General features: G+C 42.2%; 1 protein-coding gene across 1 annotated transcript in view; it reads left to right on the top strand.

Annotated features, from left to right (window-relative positions):
* The first annotated feature begins 13,832 nt into the window (after window positions 1-13,832).
* The window catches only part of LOC136632082 (mucin-2-like), a 29,595-nt gene continuing 20,670 nt past the window's right edge, over window positions 13,833-22,757 (top strand). The window contains exon 1 of the mRNA XM_066606698.1: window positions 13,833-20,837. Within this exon, the coding sequence (XP_066462795.1) occupies window positions 14,021-20,837 (6,817 nt within the window). The 5' untranslated portion in view covers window positions 13,833-14,020. The remainder of the gene's footprint in view (window positions 20,838-22,757) is intronic.

The following is a 22,757-nucleotide window of genomic DNA, read 5'->3' as shown; positions in this document are numbered from 1 at the left end:
GTCTTCAGAAGAGGTACCAACATCATCTTTGTCAAGCACATCAGTTTCAACATCTCCAACTTCAGAAAACATCTCACCAACACAGACAGGTCACGCTCCAACTCCAAAGTCACAGACATCAACACAATTACCTACAAAAGCAGAAGAGACCTTATCATCTCAAGAACCCAGTACCATGCAAACCATTAGTCTATCAACAGAGGAACAAATATCGTCTTCTGCATCAACGGCACCAAAGACTGTCTTCACTACTGAAATTTCCACTGAAGCAATTACTCCTACTACTATTGAGGAAACTGGCACGTTTTCTACAGAGCCTTCAAGCTTCTTGTCAACTCTTTCTTCCCCCTCCTTACCATTGACAACAACAATTGCCGAGGTTGTGAGTACAACGCAAGCTCTAAAGTCGGAATCCGCAACCTCTCCTGAAGAAAATGCTACTCTGTCATCCGTTCCAACAACTGAGGCAGTTTCCATAACTGCAATCAGTTCTACAATGGAAAGTCTTAGCAGTTCAATACCACCCCCATTTTCTAAGCTATTTACGTCAAGTGAGCAAACAAGCATGTCTTCAGAAGAGGTACCAACATCGTCTGTGTCAAGCACATCAGTTTCAACAGCTCCAGCTTCGGAAAATATCTCTACAATAGAGGCAAGTCACACTCCAACGTCAAATACATCAACACAATTTCCCACACTAACGACAGAGACATTACCATCTCAAGAACCCAGTACCATGCAAACCATTGCTCTATCAACAGAGGAACAAATATCATCTTCTGCATCAACAGAAACAAAGACCGTCTTGACTACTGAAATTTCCACTGAAGCAATTACTCCTACCACAATTGAGGAAACTGGCACGTTTTCTACAGAGCCTACAACCTTCATGTCAACTCTTTCTTCCACCTCCTTACCATTGACAACAACAATTGCAGAGGTTTCGACTACAACGCAAGCTCTAAAGTCGGAATCCGCAACCTCTCCTGAAGAAAATGCTGCTCTGTCATCCGTTCCAACAACTGAGGCAGTTTCCATAACTGCAATTAGTTCTACAATGGAAAGTCTTAGCAGCTCAATACCACCCACATTTTCTAAGCGATCTACGTCAAGTGAGCAAACAAGCGTGTCTTCAGAAGAGGTACCAACATCATCTTTGTCAAGCACATCAGTTTCAACATCTCCAACTTCAGAAAACATCTCCCCAACACAGACAGGTCACGCTCCAAGTCCAAAGTCACAGACATCAACACAATTACCTACAAAAGCAGAAGAGACCTTATCATCTCAAGAACCCAGTACCATGCAAACCATTAGTCTATCAACAGAGGAACAAATATCGTCTTCTGCATCAACGGCACCAAAGACTGTCTTCACTACTGAAATTTCCACTGAAGCAATTACTCCTACTACTATTGAGGAAACTGGCACGTTTTCTACAGAGCCTTCAAGCTTCTTGTCAACTCTTTCTTCCACCTCCTTACCATTGACAACAACAATTTCAGAGGTTTCGACTACAACGCAAGCTCTAATGTCGGAATCCGCAACCTCTCCTGAAGAAAATGCTACTCTGTCATCCGTTCCAACAACTGAGGCAGTTTCCATAACTGCAATCAGTTCTACAATGGAAAGTCTTAGCAGTTCAATACCAACCACATTTTCTAAGCTATTTACGTCAAGTGAGCAAACAAGCATGTCTTCAGAAGAGGTACCAACATCGTCTGTTTCAAGCACATCAGTTTCGACAGCTCCAGCTTCGGAAAATATCTCTACAACAGAGACAAGTCACACTCCAACGTTAAATACATCAACACAATTTCCCACACTAACGACAGAGACATTACCATCTCAAGAACCCAGTACCATGCAAACCATTGCTCTATCAACAGAGGAACAAATATCATCTTCTGCATCAACAGAAACAAAGACCGTCTTGAGTACTGAAATTTCCACTGAAGCAATTACTCCTACCACAATTGAGGAAACTGGCACGTTTTCTACAGAGCCTACAAGCTTCTTGTCAACTCTTTCTTCCACCTCCTTACCATTGACAACAACAATTGCAGAGGTTTCGACTACAACGCAAGCTCTAAAGTCGGAATCCGCAACCTCTCCTGAAGAAAATGCTACTCTGTCATCCGTTCCAACAACTGAGGCAGTTTCCATAACTGCAATCAGTTCTACAATGGAAAGTCTTAGCAGCTCAATACCACCCACATTTTCTAAGCTATCTACGTCAAGTGAGCAAACAAGCGTGTCTTCAGAAGAGATACCAACATCAACTTTGTCAAGCACATCAGTTTCAACATCTCCAACTTCAGAAAACATCTCTCCAACAGAGACAGGTCACGCTCCAACTCCAAAGTCACAGACATCAACACAATTGCCTACAGTAGCAGAAGAGACATTATCATCTCAAGAACCCAGTACCATGCAAACCATTAGTCTATCAACAGAGGAAGAAATATTGTCTTCTGCATCAACGGCACCAAAGACTGTCTTCACTACTGAAATTTCCACTGAAGCAATTACTCCTACTACTATTGAGGAAACTGGCACGTTTTCTACAGAGCCTTCAAGCTTCTTGTCAACTCTTTCTTCCACCTCCTTACCATTGACAACAACAATTTCAGAGGTTTCGACTACAACGCAAGCTCTAAAGTCGGAATCCGCAACCTCTCCTGAAGAAAATGCTACTCTGTCATCCGTTCCAACAACTGAGGCAGTTTCCATAACTGCAATCAGTTCTACAATGGAAAGTCTTAGCAGTTCAATACCAACCACATTTTCTAAGCTATTTACGTCAAGTGAGCAAACAAGCATGTCTTCAGAAGAGGTACCAACATCGTCTGTGTCAAGCACATCAGTTTCAACAGCTCCAGCTTCGGAAAATATCTCTACAATAGAGGCAAGTCACACTCCAACGTCAAATACATCAACACAATTTCCCACACTAACGACAGAGACATTACCATCTCAAGAACCCAGTACCATGCAAACCATTGCTCTATCAACAGAGGAACAAATATCATCTTCTGCATCAACAGAAACAAAGACCGTCTTCACTACTGAAATTTCCACTGAAGCAATTACTCCTACCACAATTGAGGAAACTGGCACGTTTTCTACAGAGCCTACAAGCTTCTTGTCAACTCTTTCTTCCACCTCCTTACCATTGACAACAACAATTGCAGAGGTTTCGACTACAACACAAGCTCTAAAGTCGGAATCCGCAACCGCTCCTGAAGAAAATGCTACTCTGTCATCCGTTCCAACAACTGAGGCAGTTTCCATAACTGCAATCAGTTCTACAATGGAAAGTCTTAGCAGCTCAATACCACCCACATTTTCTAAGCTATCTACGTCAAGTGAGCAAACAAGCGTGTCTTCAGAAGAGGTACCAACATCGTCTGTGTCAAGCACATCAGTTTCGACAGCTCCAGCTTCGGAAAATATCTCTACAATAGAGACAAGTCACACTCCAACATCAAATACATCAACACAATTACCTACACTAACGACAGAGACATTACCATCTCCAGAACCCAGTACCATGCAAACCATTGCTCTATCAACAGAGGAACAAATATCATCTTCTGCATCAACAGAAACAAAGACCGTCTTGACTACTGAAATTTCCACTGAAGCAATTACTCCTACCACAATTGAGGAAACTGGCACGTTTTCTACAGAGCCTACAAGCTTCTTGTCAACTCTTTCTTCCACCTCCTTACCATTGACAACAACAATTGCAGAGGTTTCGACTACAACGCAAGCTCTAAAGTCGGAATCCGCAACCTCTCCTGAAGAAAATGCTACTCTGTCATCCGTTCCAACAACTGAGGCAGTTTCCATAACTGCAATCAGTTCTACAATGGAAAGTCTTAGCAGCTCAATACCACCCACATTTTCTAAGCTATCTACGTCAAGTGAGCAAACAAGCGTGTCTTCAGAAGAGGTACCAACATCATCTTTGTCAAGCACATCAGTTTCAACATCTCCCACTTCAGAAAACATCTCCCCAACACAGACAGGTCACGCTCCAACTCCAAAGTCACAGACATCAACACAATTACCTACAAAAGCAGAAGAGACCTTATCATCTCAAGAACCCAGTACCATGCAAACCATTAGTCTATCAACAGAGGAACAAATATCGTCTTCTGCATCAACGGCACCAAAGACTGTCTTCACTACTGAAATTTCCACTGAAGCAATTACTCCTACTACTATTGAGGAAACTGGCACATTTTCTACAGAGCCTTCAAGCTTCTTGTCAACTCTTTCTTCCACCTCCTTACCATTGACAACAACAATTTCAGAGGTTTCGACTACAACGCAAGCTCTAAAGTCGGAATCCGCAACCTCTCCTGAAGAAAATACTACTCTGTCATCCGTTCCAACAACTGAGGCAGTTTCCATAACTGCAATCAGTTCTACAATGGAAAGTCTTAGCAGTTCAATACCAACCCCATTTTCTAAGCTATTTACGTCAAGTGAGCAAACAAGCATGTCTTCAGAAGAGGTACCAACATCGTCTGTGTCAAGCACATCAGTTTCAACAGCTCCAGCTTCGGAAAATATCTCTACAATAGAGGCAAGTCACACTCCAACGTCAAATACATCAACACAATTTCCCACACTAACGACAGAGACATTACCATCTCAAGAACCCAGTACCATGCAAACCATTGCTCTATCAACAGAGGAACAAATATCATCTTCTGCATCAACAGAAACAAAGACCGTCTTGACTACTGAAATTTCCACTGAAGCAATTACTCCTACCACAATTGAGGAAACTGGCACGTTTTCTACAGAGCCTACAACCTTCATGTCAACTCTTTCTTCCACCTCCTTACCATTGACAACAACAATTGCAGAGGTTTCGACTACAACGCAAGCTCTAAAGTCGGAATCCGCAACCTCTCCTGAAGAAAATGCTACTCTGTCATCCGTTCCAACAACTGAGGCAGTTTCCATAACTGCAATTAGTTCTACAATGGAAAGTCTTAGCAGCTCAATACCACCCACATTTTCTAAGCGATCTACGTCAAGTGAGCAAACAAGCGTGTCTTCAGAAGAGGTACCAACATCATCTTTGTCAAGCACATCAGTTTCAACATCTCCAACTTCAGAAAACATCTCCCCAACACAGACAGGTCACGCTCCAAGTCCAAAGTCACAGACATCAACACAATTACCTACAAAAGCAGAAGAGACCTTATCATCTCAAGAACCCAGTACCATGCAAACCATTAGTCTATCAACAGAGGAACAAATATCGTCTTCTGCATCAACGGCACCAAAGACTGTCTTCACTACTGAAATTTCCACTGAAGCAATTACTCCTACTACTATTGAGGAAACTGGCACGTTTTCTACAGAGCCTTCAAGCTTCTTGTCAACTCTTTCTTCCACCTCCTTACCATTGACAACAACAATTTCAGAGGTTTCGACTACAACGCAAGCTCTAAAGTCGGAATCCGCAACCTCTCCTGAAGAAAATGCTACTCTGTCATCCGTTCCAACAACTGAGGCAGTTTCCATAACTGCAATCAGTTCTACAATGGAAAGTCTTAGCAGTTCAATACCAACCACATTTTCTAAGCTATTTACGTCAAGTGAGCAAACAAGCATGTCTTCAGAAGAGGTACCAACATCGTCTGTGTCAAGCACATCAGTTTCAACAGCTCCAGCTTCGGAAAATATCTCTACAATAGAGGCAAGTCACACTCCAAAGTCAAATACATCAACACAATTTCCCACACTAACGACAGAGACATTACCATCTCAAGAACCCAGTACCATGCAAACCATTGTTCTATCAACAGAGGAACAAATATCATCTTCTGCATCAACAGAAACAAAGACCGTCTTCACTACTGAAATTTCCACTGAAGCAATTACTCCTACCACAATAGAGGAAACTGGCACGTTTTCTACAGAGCCTACAACCTTCATGTCAACTCTTTCTTCCACCTCCTTACCATTGACAACAACAATTGCAGAGGTTTCGACTACAACGCAAGCTCTAAAGTCGGAATCCGCAACCTCTCCTGAAGAAAATGCTACTCTGTCATCCGTTCCAACAACTGAGGCAGTTTCCATAACTGCAATCAGTTCTACAATGGAAAGTCCTAGCAGCTTAATACCACCCACATTTTCTAAGCTATCTACGTCAAGTGAGCAAACAAGCGTGTCTTCAGAAGAGGTACCAACATCGTCTGTTTCAAGCACATCAGTTTCGACAGCTCCAGCTTCGGAAAATATCTCTACAACAGAGACAAGTCACACTCCAACGTTAAATACATCAACACAATTTCCCACACTAACGACAGAGACATTACCATCTCAAGAACCCAGTACCATGCAAACCATTGCTCTATCAACAGAGGAACAAATATCATCTTCTGCATCAACAGAAACAAAGACCGTCTTGAGTACTGAAATTTCCACTGAAGCAATTACTCCTACCACAATTGAGGAAACTGGCACGTTTTCTACAGAGCCTACAAGCTTCTTGTCAACTCTTTCTTCCACCTCCTTACCATTGACAACAACAATTGCAGAGGTTTCGACTACAACGCAAGCTCTAAAGTCGGAATCCGCAACCTCTCCTGAAGAAAATGCTACTCTGTCATCCGTTCCAACAACTGAGGCAGTTTCCATAACTGCAATCAGTTCTACAATGGAAAGTCTTAGCAGCTCAATACCACCCACATTTTCTAAGCTATCTACGTCAAGTGAGCAAACAAGCGTGTCTTCAGAAGAGATACCAACATCAACTTTGTCAAGCACATCAGTTTCAACATCTCCAACTTCAGAAAACATCTCTCCAACAGAGACAGGTCACGCTCCAACTCCAAAGTCACAGACATCAACACAATTGCCTACAGTAGCAGAAGAGACATTATCATCTCAAGAACCCAGTACCATGCAAACCATTAGTCTATCAACAGAGGAAGAAATATTGTCTTCTGCATCAACGGCACCAAAGACTGTCTTCACTACTGAAATTTCCACTGAAGCAATTACTCCTACTACTATTGAGGAAACTGGCACGTTTTCTACAGAGCCTTCAAGCTTCTTGTCAACTCTTTCTTCCACCTCCTTACCATTGACAACAACAATTTCAGAGGTTTCGACTACAACGCAAGCTCTAAAGTCGGAATCCGCAACCTCTCCTGAAGAAAATGCTACTCTGTCATCCGTTCCAACAACTGAGGCAGTTTCCATAACTGCAATCAGTTCTACAATGGAAAGTCTTAGCAGTTCAATACCAACCACATTTTCTAAGCTATTTACGTCAAGTGAGCAAACAAGCATGTCTTCAGAAGAGGTACCAACATCGTCTGTGTCAAGCACATCAGTTTCAACAGCTCCAGCTTCGGAAAATATCTCTACAATAGAGGCAAGTCACACTTCAACGTCAAATACATCAACACAATTTCCCACACTAACGACAGAGACATTACCATCTCAAGAACCCAGTACCATGCAAACCATTGCTCTATCAACAGAGGAACAAATATCATCTTCTGCATCAACAGAAACAAAGACCGTCTTCACTACTGAAATTTCCACTGAAGCAATTACTCCTACCACAATTGAGGAAACTGGCACGTTTTCTACAGAGCCTACAAGCTTCTTGTCAACTCTTTCTTCCACCTCCTTACCATTGACAACAACAATTGCAGAGGTTTCGACTACAACACAAGCTCTAAAGTCGGAATCCGCAACCGCTCCTGAAGAAAATGCTACTCTGTCATCCGTTCCAACAACTGAGGCAGTTTCCATAACTGCAATCAGTTCTACAATGGAAAGTCTTAGCAGCTCAATACCACCCACATTTTCTAAGCTATCTACGTCAAGTGAGCAAACAAGCGTGTCTTCAGAAGAGGTACCAACATCGTCTGTGTCAAGCACATCAGTTTCGACAGCTCCAGCTTCGGAAAATATCTCTACAATAGAGACAAGTCACACTCCAACATCAAATACATCAACACAATTACCTACACTAACGACAGAGACATTACCATCTCCAGAACCCAGTACCATGCAAACCATTGCTCTATCAACAGAGGAACAAATATCATCTTCTGCATCAACAGAAACAAAGACCGTCTTGACTACTGAAATTTCCACTGAAGCAATTACTCCTACCACAATTGAGGAAACTGGCACGTTTTCTACAGAGCCTACAAGCTTCTTGTCAACTCTTTCTTCCACCTCCTTACCATTGACAACAACAATTGCAGAGGTTTCGACTACAACGCAAGCTCTAAAGTCAGAATCCGCAACCTCTCCTGAAGAAAATGCTACTCTGTCATCCGTTCCAACAACTGAGGCAGTTTCCATAACTGCAATCAGTTCTACAATGGAAAGTCTTAGCAGCTCAATACCACCCACATTTTCTAAGCTATCTACATCAAGTGAGCAAACAAGCGTGTCTTCAGAAGAGATACCAACATCAACTTTGTCAAGCACATCAGTTTCAACATCTCCAACTTCAGAAAACATCTCTCCAACAGAGACAGGTCACGCTCCAACTCCAAAGTCACAGACATCAACACAATTGCCTACAGTAGCAGAAGAGACATTATCATCTCAAGAACCCAGTACCATGCAAACCATTAGTCTATCAACAGAGGAAGAAATATTGTCTTCTGCATCAACGGCACCAAAGACTGTCTTTACTACTGAAATTTCCACTGAAGCAATTACTCCTACTACTATTGAGGAAACTGGCACGTTTTCTACAGAGCCTTCAAGCTTCTTGTCAACTCTTTCTTCCACCTCCTTACCATTGACAACAACAATTTCAGAGGTTTCGACTACAACGCAAGCTCTAAAGTCGGAATCCGCAACCTCTCCTGAAGAAAATGCTACTCTGTCATCCGTTCCAACAACTGAGGCAGTTTCCATAACTGCAATCAGTTCTACAATGGAAAGTCTTAGCAGTTCAATACCAACCACATTTTCTAAGCTATTTACGTCAAGTGAGCAAACAAGCATGTTTTCAGAAGAGGTACCAACATCGTCTGTGTCAAGCACATCAGTTTCAACAGCTCCAGCTTCGGAAAATATCTCTACAATAGAGGCAAGTCACACTCCAACGTCAAATACATCAACACAATTTCCCACACTAACGACAGAGACATTACCATCTCAAGAACCCAGTACCATGCAAACCATTGCTCTATCAACAGAGGAACAAATATCATCTTCTGCATCAACAGAAACAAAGACCGTCTTGACTACTGAAATTTCCACTGAAGCAATTACTCCTACCACAATTGAGGAAACTGGCACGTTTTCTACAGAGCCTACAAGCTTCTTGTCAACTCTTTCTTCCACCTCCTTACCATTGACAACAACAATTGCAGAGGTTTCGACTACAACGCAAGCTCTAAAGTCGGAATCCGCAACCTCTCCTGAAGAAAATGCTACTCTGTCATCCGTTCCAACAACTGAGGCAGTTTCCATAACTGCAATCAGTTCTACAATGGAAAGTCTTAGCAGCTCAATACCACCCACATTTTCTAAGCTATCTACGTCAAGTGAGCAAACAAGCGTGTCTTCAGAAGAGGTACCAACATCATCTTTGTCAAGCACATCAGTTTCAACATCTCCCACTTCAGAAAACATCTCCCCAACACAGACAGGTCACGCTCCAACTCCAAAGTCACAGACATCAACACAATTACCTACAAAAGCAGAAGGGACCTTATCATCTCAAGAACCCAGTACCATGCAAACCATTAGTCTATCAACAGAGGAACAAATATCGTCTTCTGCATCAACGGCACCAAAGACTGTCTTCACTACTGAAATTTCCACTGAAGCAATTACTCCTACTACTATTGAGGAAACTGGCACGTTTTCTACAGAGCCTTCAAGCTTCTTGTCAACTCTTTCTTCCACCTCCTTACCATTGACAACAACAATTTCAGAGGTTTCGACTACAACGCAAGCTCTAAAGTCGGAATCCGCAACCTCTCCTGAAGAAAATACTACTCTGTCATCCGTTCCAACAACTGAGGCAGTTTCCATAACTGCAATCAGTTCTACAATGGAAAGTCTTAGCAGTTCAATACCAACCCCATTTTCTAAGCTATTTACGTCAAGTGAGCAAACAAGCATGTCTTCAGAAGAGGTACCAACATCGTCTGTGTCAAGCACATCAGTTTCAACAGCTCCAGCTTCGGAAAATATCTCTACAACAGAGACAAGTCACACTCCAACATCAAATACATCAACACAATTACCCACACTAACGACAGAGACATTACCATCTCCAGAACCCAGTACCATGCAAACCATTGCTCTATCAACAGAGGAACAAATATCATCTTCTGCATCAACAGAAACAAAGACCGTCTTCACTACTGAAATTTCCACTGAAGCAATTACTCCTACCACAATTGAGGAAACTGGCACATTTTCTACAGAGCCTACAACCTTCATGTCAACTCTTTCTTCCACCTCCTTACCATTGACAACAACAATTGCAGAGGTTTCGACTACAACACAAGCTCTAAAGTCGGAATCCGCAACCGCTCCTGAAGAAAATGCTACTCTGTCATCCGTTCCAACAACTGAGGCAGTTTCCATAACTGCAATCAGTTCTACAATGGAAAGTCTTAGCAGCTCAATACCACCCACATTTTCTAAGCTATTTACGTCAAGTGAGCAAACAAGCGTGTCTTCAGAAGAGGTACCAACATCGTCTGTGTCAAGCACATCAGTTTCGACAGCTCCAGCTTCGGAAAATATCTCTACAATAGAGACAAGTCACACTCCAACATCAAATACATCAACACAATTACCTACACTATCGACAGAGACATTACCATCTCCAGAACCCAGTACCATGCAAACCATTGCTCTATCAACAGAGGAACAAATATCATCTTCTGCATCAACAGAAACAAAGACCGTCTTGACTACTGAAATTTCCACTGAAGCAATTACTCCTACCACAATTGAGGAAACTGGCACGTTTTCTACAGAGCCTACAAGCTTCTTGTCAACTCTTTCTTCCACCTCCTTACCATTGACAACAACAATTGCAGAGGTTTCGACTACAACGCAAGCTCTAAAGTCGGAATCCGCAACCTCTCCTGAAGAAAATGCTACTCTGTCATCCGTTCCAACAACTGAGGCAGTTTCCATAACTGCAATCAGTTCTACAATGGAAAGTCTTAGCAGCTCAATACCACCCACATTTTCTAAGCTATCTACGTCAAGTGAGCAAACAAGCGTGTCTTCAGAAGAGGTACCAACATCATCTTTGTCAAGCACATCAGTTTCAACATCTCCAACTTCAGAAAACATCTCCCCAACACAGACAGGTCACGCTCCAACTCCAAAGTCACAGACATCAACACAATTACCTACAAAAGCAGAAGAGACCTTATCATCTCAAGAACCCAGTACCATGCAAACCATTAGTCTATCAACAGAGGAACAAATATCGTCTTCTGCATCAACGGCACCAAAGACTGTCTTCACTACTGAAATTTCCACTGAAGCAATTACTCCTACTACTATTGAGGAAACTGGCACGTTTTCTACAGAGCCTTCAAGCGTCTTGTCAACTCTTTCTTCCACCTCCTTACCATTGACAACAACAATTTCAGAGGTTTCGACTGCAACGCAAGCTCTAAAGTCGGAATCCGCAACCTCTCCTGAAGAAAATGCTACTCTGTCATCCGTTCCAACAACTGAGGCAGTTTCCATAACTGCAATCAGTTCTACAATGGAAAGTCTTAGCAGTTCAATACCAACCCCATTTTCTAAGCTATTTACGTCAAGTGAGCAAACAAGCATGTCTTCAGAAGAGGTACCAACATCGTCTGTGTCAAGCACATCAGTTTCAACAGCTCCAGCTTCGGAAAATATCTCTACAACAGAGACAAGTCACACTCCAACATCAAATACATCAACACAATTACCCACACTAACGACAGAGACATTACCATCTCCAGAACCCAGTACCATGCAAACCATTGCTCTATCAACAGAGGAACAAATATCATCTTCTGCATCAACAGAAACAAAGACAGTCTTGACTACTGAAATTTCCACTGAAGCAATTACTCCTACCACAATTGAGGAAACTGGATCGTTTTCTACAGAGCCTACAAGCTTCTTGTCAACTCTTTCTTCCACCTCCTTACCATTGACAACAACAATTGCAGAGGTTTCGACTACAACGCAAGCTCTAAAGTCGGAATCCGCAACCTCTCCTGAAGAAAATGCTACTCTGTCATCCGTTCCAACAACTGAGGCAGTTTCCATAACTGCAATCAGTTCTACAATGGAAAGTCTTAGCAGCTCAATACCACCCACATTTTCTAAGCTATCTACGTCAAGTGAGCAAACAAGCGTGTCTTCAGAAGAGATACCAACATCAACTTTGTCAAGCACATCAGTTTCAACATCTCCAACTTCAGAAAACATCTCCCCAACACAGACAGGTCACGCTCCAAGTCCAAAGTCACAGACATCAACACAATTACCTACAAAAGCAGAAGAGACCTTATCATCTCAAGAACCCAGTACCATGCAAACCATTAGTCTATCAACAGAGGAACAAATATCGTCTTCTGCATCAACGGCACCAAAGACTGTCTTCACTACTGAAATTTCCACTGAAGCAATTACTCCTACTACTATTGAGGAAACTGGCACGTTTTCTACAGAGCCTTCAAGCTTCTTGTCAACTCTTTCTTCCACCTCCTTACCATTGACAACAACAATTTCAGAGGTTTCGACTACAACGCAAGCTCTAAAGTCGGAATCCGCAACCTCTCCTGAAGAAAATGCTACTCTGTCATCCGTTCCAACAACTGAGGCAGTTTCCATAACTGCAATCAGTTCTACAATGGAAAGTCTTAGCAGTTCAATACCAACCACATTTTCTAAGCTATTTACGTCAATTGAGCAAACAAGCATGTCTTCAGAAGAGGTACCAACATCGTCTGTGTCAAGCACATCAGTTTCAACAGCTCCAGCTTTGGAAAATATCTCTACAATAGAGGCAAGTCACACTCCAACGTCAAATACATCAACACAATTTCCCACACTAACGACAGAGACATTACCATCTCCAGAACCCAGTACCATGCAAACCATTGCTCTATCAACAGAGGAACAAATATCATCTTCTGCATCAACAGAAACAAAGACCGTCTTGACTACTGAAATTTCCACTGAAGCAATTACTCCTACCACAATTGAGGAAACTGGCACGTTTTCTACAGAGCCTACAAGCTTCATGTCAACTTTTTCTTCCACCTCCTTACCATTGACAACAACAATTGCAGAGGTTTCGACTACAACGCAAGCTCTAAAGTCGGAGTCCGCAACCTCTCCTGAAGAAAATGCTACTCTGTCATCCGTTCCAACAACTGAGGCAGTTTCCATAACTGCAATCAGTTCTACAATGGAAAGTCTTAGCAGCTCAATACCACCCACATTTTCTAAGCTATCTACGTCAAGTGAGCAAACAAGCGTGTCTTCCGAAGAGATACCAACATCAACTTTGTCAAGCACATCAGTTTCAACATCTCCAACTTCAGAAAACATCTCCCCAACAGAGACAGGTCACGCTCCAACTCCAAAGTCACAGACATCAACACAATTGCCTACAGTAGCAGAAGAGACATTATCATCTCAAGAACCCAGTACCATGCAAACCATTAGTCTATCAACAGAGGAAGAAATATTGTCTTCTGCATCAACGGCACCAAAGACTATCTTCACTACTGAAATTTCCACTGAAGCAATTACTCCTACTGCTATTGAGGAAACCGGCACGTTTTCTACAGAGCCTTCAAGCTTCTTGTCAACTCTTTCTTCCACCTCCTTACCATTGACAACAACAATTGCCGAGGTTGCGACTACAACGCAAGCTCTAAAGTCAGAATCCGCAACCTCTCCTGAAGAAAATGCTACTCTGTCATCCGTTCCAACAACTGAGGCAGTTTCCATAACTGCAATCAGTTCTACAATGGAAAGTCTTAGCAGTTCAATACCAACCCCATTTTCTAAGCTATTTACGTCAAGTGAGCAAACAAGCATGTCTTCAGAAGAGGTACCAACATCGTCTGTGTCAAGCACATCAGTTTCAACAGCTCCAGCTTCGGAAAATATCTCTACAACAGAGACAAGTCACACTCCAACATCAAATACATCAACACAATTACCCACACTAACGACAGAGACATTACCATCTCCAGAACCCAGTACCGTGCAAACCATTGCTCTATCAACAGAGGAACAAATATCATCTTCTGCATCAACAGAAACAAAGACAGTCTTGACTACTGAAATTTCCACTGAAGCAATTACTCCTACCACAATTGAGGAAACTGGCACGTTTTCTACAGAGCCTACAAGCTTCTTGTCAACTCTTTCTTCCACCTCCTTACCATTGACAACAACAATTGCAGAGGTTTCGACTACAACGCAAGCTCTAAAGTCGGAATCCGCAACCTCTCCTGAAGAAAATGCTACTCTGTCATCCGTTCCAACAACTGAGGCAGTTTCCATAACTGCAATCAGTTCTACAATGGAAAGTCTTAGCAGCTCAATACCACCCACATTTTCTAAGCTATCTACGTCAAGTGAGCAAACAAGCGTGTCTTCAGAAGAGATACCAACATCAACTTTGTCAAGCACATCAGTTTCAACATCTCCAACTTCAGAAAACATCTCCCCAACAGAGACAGGTCACGCTCCAACTCCAAAGTCACAGACATCAACACAATTGCCTACAGTAGCAGAAGAGACATTATCATCTCAAGAACCCAGTACCATGCAAACCATTAGTCTATCAACAGAGGAAGAAATATTGTCTTCTGCATCAACAGCGCCAAAGACTGTCTTCACTACTGAAATTTCCACTGAAGCAATTACTCCTACTACTATTGAGGAAACTGGCACGTTTTCTACAGAGCCTTCAAGCTTCTTGTCAACTCTTTCTTCCACCTCCTTACCATTGACAACAACAATTTCAGAGGTTTCGACTACAACGCAAGCTCTAAAGTCAGAATCCGCAACCTCTCCTGAAGAAAATGCTACTCTGTCATCCGTTCCAACAACTGAGGCAGTTTCCATAACTGCAATCAGTTCTACAATGGAAAGTCTTAGCAGTTCAATACCAACCCCATTTTCTAAGCTATTTACGTCAAGTGAGCAAACAAGCATGTCTTCAGAAGAGGTACCAACATCGTCTGTGTCAAGCACATCAGTTTCAACAGCTCCAGCTTCGGAAAATATCTCTACAACAGAGACAAGTCACACTCCAACATCAAATACATCAACACAATTACCCACACTAACGACAGAGACATTACCATCTCCAGAACCCAGTACCGTGCAAACCATTGCTCTATCAACAGAGGAACAAATATCATCTTCTGCATCAACAGAAACAAAGACAGTCTTGACTACTGAAATTTCCACTGAAGCAATTACTCCTACCACAATTGAGGAAACTGGCACGTTTTCTACAGAGCCTACAAGCTTCTTGTCAACTCTTTCTTCCACCTCCTTACCATTGACAACAACAATTGCAGAGGTTTCGACTACAACGCAAGCTCTAAAGTCGGAATCCGCAACCTCTCCTGAAGAAAATGCTACTCTGTCATCCGTTCCAACAACTGAGGCAGTTTCCATAACTGCAATCAGTTCTACAATGGAAAGTCTTAGCAGCTCAATACCACCCACATTTTCTAAGCTATCTACGTCAAGTGAGCAAACAAGCGTGTCTTCAGAAGAGATACCAACATCAACTTTGTCAAGCACATCAGTTTCAACATCTCCAACTTCAGAAAACATCTCCCCAACAGAGACAGGTCACGCTCCAACTCCAAAGTCACAGACATCAACACAATTGCCTACAGTAGCGGAAGAGACATTATCATCTCAAGAACCCAGTACCATGCAAACCATTAGTCTATCAACAGAGGAAGAAATATTGTCTTCTGCATCAACAGCGCCAAAGACTGTCTTCACTACTGAAATTTCCACTGAAGCAATTACTCCTACTACTATTGAGGAAACTGGCACGTTTTCTACAGAGCCTTCAAGCTTCTTGTCAACTCTTTCTTCCACCTCCTTACCATTGACAACAACAATTTCAGAGGTTTCGACTACAGCGCAAGCTCTAAAGTCAGAATCCGTAACCTCTCCTGAAGAAAATGCTACTCTGTCATCCGTTCCAACAACTGAGGCAGTTTCCATAACTGCAATCAGTTCTACAATGGAAAGTCTTAGCAGCTCAATACCAACCACATTTTCTAAGCTATTTACGTCAAGTGAGCAAACAAGCATGTCTTCAGAAGAGGTACCAACATCGTCTGTGTCAAGCACATCAGTTTCAACAGCTCCAGCTTTGGAAAATATCTCTACAATAGAGGCAAGTCACACTCCAACGTCAAATACATCAACACAATTTTCCACACTAACGACAGAGACATTACCATCTCAAGAACCCAGTACCATGCAAACCATTGCTCTATCAACAGAGGAACAAATATCATCTTCTGCATCAACAGAAACAAAGACCGTCTTCTCTACTGAAATTTCCACTGAAGCAATTACTCCTACCACAATTGAGGAAACTGGCACGTTTTCTACAGAGCCTACAACCTTCATGTCAACTCTTTCTTCCACCTCCTTACCATTGACAGCAACAATTGCAGAGGTTTCGACTACAACACAAGCTCTAAAGTCGGAATCCGCAACCTCTCCTGAAGAAAATGCTACTCTGTCATCCGTTCCAACAACTGAGGCAGTTTCCATAACTGCAATCAGTTCTACAATGGAAAGTCTTAGCAGCTCAATACCACCCACATTTTCTAAGCTATCTACGTCAAGTGAGCAAACAAGCGTGTCTTCAGAAGAGGTACCAACATCGTCTGTGTCAAGCACATCAGTTTCGACAGCTCCAGCTTCGGAAAATATCTCTACAACAGAGACAAGTCACACTCCAACATCAAATACATCAACACAATTACCTACACTAACGACAGAGACATTACCATCTCCAGAACCCAGTACCATGCAAACCATTGCTCTATCAACAGAGGAACAAATATCATCTTCTGCATCAACAGAAACAAAGACCGTCTTGACTACTGAAATTTCCACTGAAGCAATTACTCCTACCACAATTGAGGAAACTGGCACGTTTTCTACAGAGCCTACAAGCTTCTTGTCAACTCTTTCTTCCACCTCCTTACCATTGACAACAACAATTGCAGAGGTTTCGACTACAACGCAAGCTCTAAAGTCAGAATCCGCAACCTCTCCTGAAGAAAATGCTACTCTGTCATCCGTTCCAACAACTGAGGCAGTTTCCATAACTGCAATCAGTTCTACAATGGAAAGTCTTAGCAGCTCAATACCACCCACATTTTCTAAGCTATCTACGTCAAGTGAGCAAACAAGCGTGTCTTCAGAAGAGGTACCAACATCATCTTTGTCAAGCACATCAGTTTCAACATCTCCAACTTCAGAAAACATCTCCCCAACAGAGACAGGTCACGCTCCAACTCCAAAGTCACAGACATCAACACAATTGCCTACAGTAGCAGAAGAGACATTATCATCTCAAGAACCCAGTACCATGCAAACCATTAGTCTATCAACAGAGGAAGAAATATTGTCTTCTGCATCAAAGGGACCAAAGACTGTCTTCACTACTGAAATTTCCACTGAAGCAATTACTCCTACTACTATTGAGGAAACTGGCACGTTTTCTACAGAGCCTTCAAGCTTCTTGTCAACTCTTTCTTCCACCTCCTTACCATTGACAACAACAATTTCAGAGGTTTCGACTACAGCGCAAGCTCTAAAGTCGGAATCCGCAACCTCTCCTGAAGAAAATGCTACTTTGTCATCCGTTCCAACAACTGAGGCAGTTTCCATAACTGCAATCAGTTCTACAATGGAAAGTCTTAGCAGCTCAATACCACCCACATTTTCTAAGCTATCTACGTCAAGTGAGCAAACAAGCGTGTCTTCAGAAGAGGTACCAACATCGTCTGTGTCAAGCACATCAGTTTCGACAGCTCCAGCTTTGGAAAATATCTCTACAACAGAGACAAGTCACACTCCAGCATCAAATACATCAACACAATTTCCCACACTAACGACAGAGACATTACCATCTCCAGAACCCAGTACCATGCAAACCATTGCTCTATCAACAGAGGAACAAATATCATCTTCTGCATCAACAGAAACAAAGACCGTCTTGACTACTGAAATTTCCACTGAAGCAATTACTCCTACCACAATTGAGGAAACTGGCACGTTTTCTACAGAGCCTACAAGCTTCTTGTCAACTCTTTCTTCCACCTCCTTACCATTGACAACAACAATTGCAGAGGTTTCGACTACAACGCAAGCTCTAAAGTCAGAATCCGCAACCTCTCCTGAAGAAAATGCTACTCTGTCATCCGTTCCAACAACTGAGGCAGTTTCCATAACTGCAATCAGTTCTACAATGGAAAGTCTTAGCAGCTCAATACCACCCACATTTTCTAAGCTATCTACGTCAAGTGAGCAAACAAGCGTGTCTTCAGAAGAGGTACCAACATCATCTTTGTCAAGCACATCAGTTTCAACATCTCCAACTTCAGAAAACATCTCCCCAACAGAGACAGGTCACGCTCCAACTCCAAAGTCACAGACATCAACACAATTGCCTACAGTAGCAGAAGAGACATTATCATCTCAAGAACCCAGTACCATGCAAACCATTAGTCTATCAACAGAGGAAGAAATATTGTCTTCTGCATCAAAGGGACCAAAGACTGTCTTCACTACTGAAATTTCCACTGAAGCAATTACTCCTACCACAATTGAGGAAACTGGCACGTTTTCTACAGAGCCTACAAGCTTCTTGTCAACTCTTTCTTCCACCTCCTCATTACCATCTCAAGAACCGGGTACTACGCACACCATTAGTCTCTCAACAGAAGAACAAATATCGTTTTCTTCAGGACCAAAGACTGTCTTCACTACTGAGATTTCCACTGAAGCAATTACTACAACCAGAATTCAGGAGACTGACACATTTTCTACAGAACAATCAAGCTTATTGTCAACTGTTTCTTCAACCTTCTTACCATTGGAAACAAGCTCCTTACCATTGGAAACTGCAGAGGCTACTATTACAACACAAGCTCTGAAGTCGGAACCTGCAACTTTTCCCGAAGAAAATGGAACCTTGTCATCAAATCCAAGAACTGAGACAATTTTGACAATTGCAATCAGTTCTACAACGGAAAGTCTTACCACCTCAAAACCTTCTACGCTTTCTGACATATCTACTTCAACTGAGGAAATAACCATCTCTTCAGAAAACACATCAACATCGTCTTTGTCAAGCACATCAGTTTCAATAGGTTTGACTTCAGAAAGCATCTCTGCCACAGAGACAGATACAGTAACAAAAGAGACATCACCATCTCAAGAACCCATTACCATGCAAACTATTCACCTTTCAACATGGGTACCAATATCATCATCTGCATCAGCAAGACCAAGGACTGCCTTCACTGCTGAGATTTCCACCAAATCAGTTACTGCTACCAGAACTGAGGAAACGGACAGATTTTCTACAGAATCATCAACTGTTTCCTCCACCTCCTTACCATTGACAACAACTTCAGAGGTTTTATTAACAAAGACCCAAAGTAGTCATTTTTCTGCTACAACTCCTGAACTACGAGGTACAACAACAATGAAAGAAACAGTGAAGTCTGAGCCGACAATGTCTTCTATGGTGAATAACACTGTGTCATCAACTCAAGCAACAGAGACAATGTCAATAAGTGCATTACCAACTCTATCAGAACCTACAGCCTCTCGCGAGGTGAACTCTGATTTAACAAGTTCAACTCCTGAACCAGTTCCTACACATGTCATAAGTTCTTCAACTCAAAAAGCCACATCACTGTCACCCACTACTGAAAACTCATCTTCTCGGCAGATTATTACTACTCAAACAACAGAAGTTCTAACAGTTACAGAAAAACCATTCTCTGCTCATTCAACATCTGAAAGTGTCTCCACCACTTTCTCTCCACACATCACATCTTCTACGAAGACTGACACAACTTCTGGTTCTAGTACAGCACCGGCATCTATCTCAACCTCATCATTTTCATCACAATCAACGTTCTTTACCACACCACCCATTTCTTTGAGTAGAACTACTAGTTCTTCTATTCCTAATTCGGTAACGCAAAGTTCCACAGAACCACTCACGGTAACAAAAATAATGACACCCATTCCAGAGACTGTAACAGGCTCAACAACACATCTTTCAACAGCTAATCTGGAGTCCTCAACCACAGAAAAATCAACTGTAACTCATGAGTCAGATCATGTACCTAGGACTAATAATGTAACATCTTTACCACCAAAACCCACTACTACAAAGTCAACGTCTCTAGTTTCAGCAACCTCCAGTAATTCTACCAGAACTCAAACCTTTTATTCCACGTCTTCTTACAATGATCATTCTGTCACTCAAAATGTTACAACTGTGAACCCATTAGTTAAATACACCACAATGAAGACGTCCCTCTCTTCATCATACACTAATCTTAATACCACTGCTATTTGGACATCCATTAGAAAGATGTCCTCTCTGTCCATGACTAGTTTAAACACTCCTGAAAAGCAATGTACAAGCACCGCAAGCAAAGACTGCTCATATATAAATGGAACCTGCTCTTGTGTTTGCAACAAATATTTCGTCGGGAGTGAATGTATATATGGACATAATCAAACATCTGCTTCATTACGTAAGTGAAACTGAAATTTTGACTTCAACTATTTAAATGTCTTTACGTTATGTGTTTTAAGGTGTCCACGGTACTCAGGAAAGCAATTCACATATGTTTTTAAATACCCCAACATATAGATAGAAAGTAATAATGATGATCTTTATTTATATGGTGCCATCATATTCCACAGTGCGATAGATAGATAGATAGATAGATAGATAGATAGATAGATAGATAGATAGATAGATAGATAGATTATACATTTATATACACATACACTCATGGTAAAAACAATATCAAGCACCTAACACTTATCAGAATTGAGTGACACTTTCTCTGTGTGATTGTAATGTTGCTATAAGTAAGTAATTACAATATCACAGCAAAAGCATAATTTACTGGGGAAAAACTGAACAGTTAAATGGAGGCTCTAGTACCCTATTTGACCACCTCTAGCTTGGTGGTAGGATGTGATACAGGTGGGCACATAGGCTCTAGTACCCTGTTGGGCCGCCTCAAGCTTGGATACAAGATGTGATACGGGTGGGCATGGAGGCTCTAGTATCCTGCTGGGCCACCTCTAGCTTGGTGGCAGGATGTGATACAGGTGGGAACATAGGCTCTAGTACCTTATTGGGCCACCTCTAGCTTGGATACAAGATGTGATATGGGTGGGCATGGAGGTTCTAGTATCCTGTTGGGCCACCTCTAGCTTGGTGGCAGGATGTGATACAGGCGGGCACATAGGCTCTAGTACCCTGTTGAGCTGCCTCTAGTTTGGTGGCAGGATGTGATACAAGCAGAAATGGGTGCATAATGGTTCCATATGGTATCCTGTGGCATATTGCTCCACATTTTCTGTAACTAAGCCTGGTAGGCTGTTTAGGTTTGTGTCCCAGATGATCCCATACATGCTCCAGTGGTGATAAATCTGGTGACTGGGCAGCCACGGAAGTGTGACAATGTTGTGGGGACTCACGTGACCCCCTTGTGTTTGCGGCCAAGCATTATCCTGCTGGAAGTCACCATGAGAGGAACACATGTGGCTGCAGGATGTGCTGAACATATCGCTGAGCTGTCATTGTCCCTCGTACCACTACTAGGGGTGACCAATTGTGTTATGCGATGGCCCCCCAGACCATCACACCAGCATCAAAAGTCAGTGCCCAATCTATACCTGAATTTGTCGCTGAAGATAACACTGCAAATAGAGACGGCGGTGAGTGTCAAAAGCAGTACATGTAATGAGCTCTGCGAGAGCGAATGTCCTTCAGCCAAGCACGTGTAAATGCTTCTGACAGATACAGGGGTGTAACAATGGGGCTACCTGTCTCTTCATAGCGTAGAAACAGTTGGAACTGTTCATACTTGTCGGACAATCAGACAATCCTCTGTACTGGTGGTCTGTCGAGTGTCCTAAGCCTGGTTGCCTTGTGTGATCTCATGCATCCTAACAATCTGGTGAGAACGTCCAGTGGAGGACAATTCGTCAATACGACCATCCAGCTTCTCGTATTACAATAATGCGCCCCTCTAAGACTCTGTTAAATGGGCGAAATCCCTTTGATTGCATCGTAGAAGCGTCATTGTGGAGTCCATGCTTCAATGGGTCAGAGCTGGTTTATTATTATGGCTTATTGGTGTACTAGCTAAATAAATCCATGCTTAGATAACAGTAGACATCATATAAGAAAATATGTCGCAGTTATGTGTTGATTTCTTCTCTCTACCCCCTCTTCTTACAATCCTACACACAGTAGAAGAGCAACTGACTGCACGATCAGACTACATAGTGTTTGTTTGTAGTCTGTAACCATTGCGACACATAAGTCTGCATAGAAGCTGTATACACAAAGCAGGGAATATTTTTAATCAAGAGTATTGCCTCCTTCCTTGTATTTTAGATGCATTGGGGCAATAAATATGATTGTAAAAGTT

Source organism: Eleutherodactylus coqui, chromosome 6, assembly GCF_035609145.1.
Source record: "Eleutherodactylus coqui strain aEleCoq1 chromosome 6, aEleCoq1.hap1, whole genome shotgun sequence".
Taxonomy (NCBI): domain Eukaryota; kingdom Metazoa; phylum Chordata; class Amphibia; order Anura; family Eleutherodactylidae; genus Eleutherodactylus; species Eleutherodactylus coqui.
The sequence above is the reverse complement of the archived record's forward strand: the minus strand, read 5'-3'. Positions and strand labels throughout refer to the sequence as shown.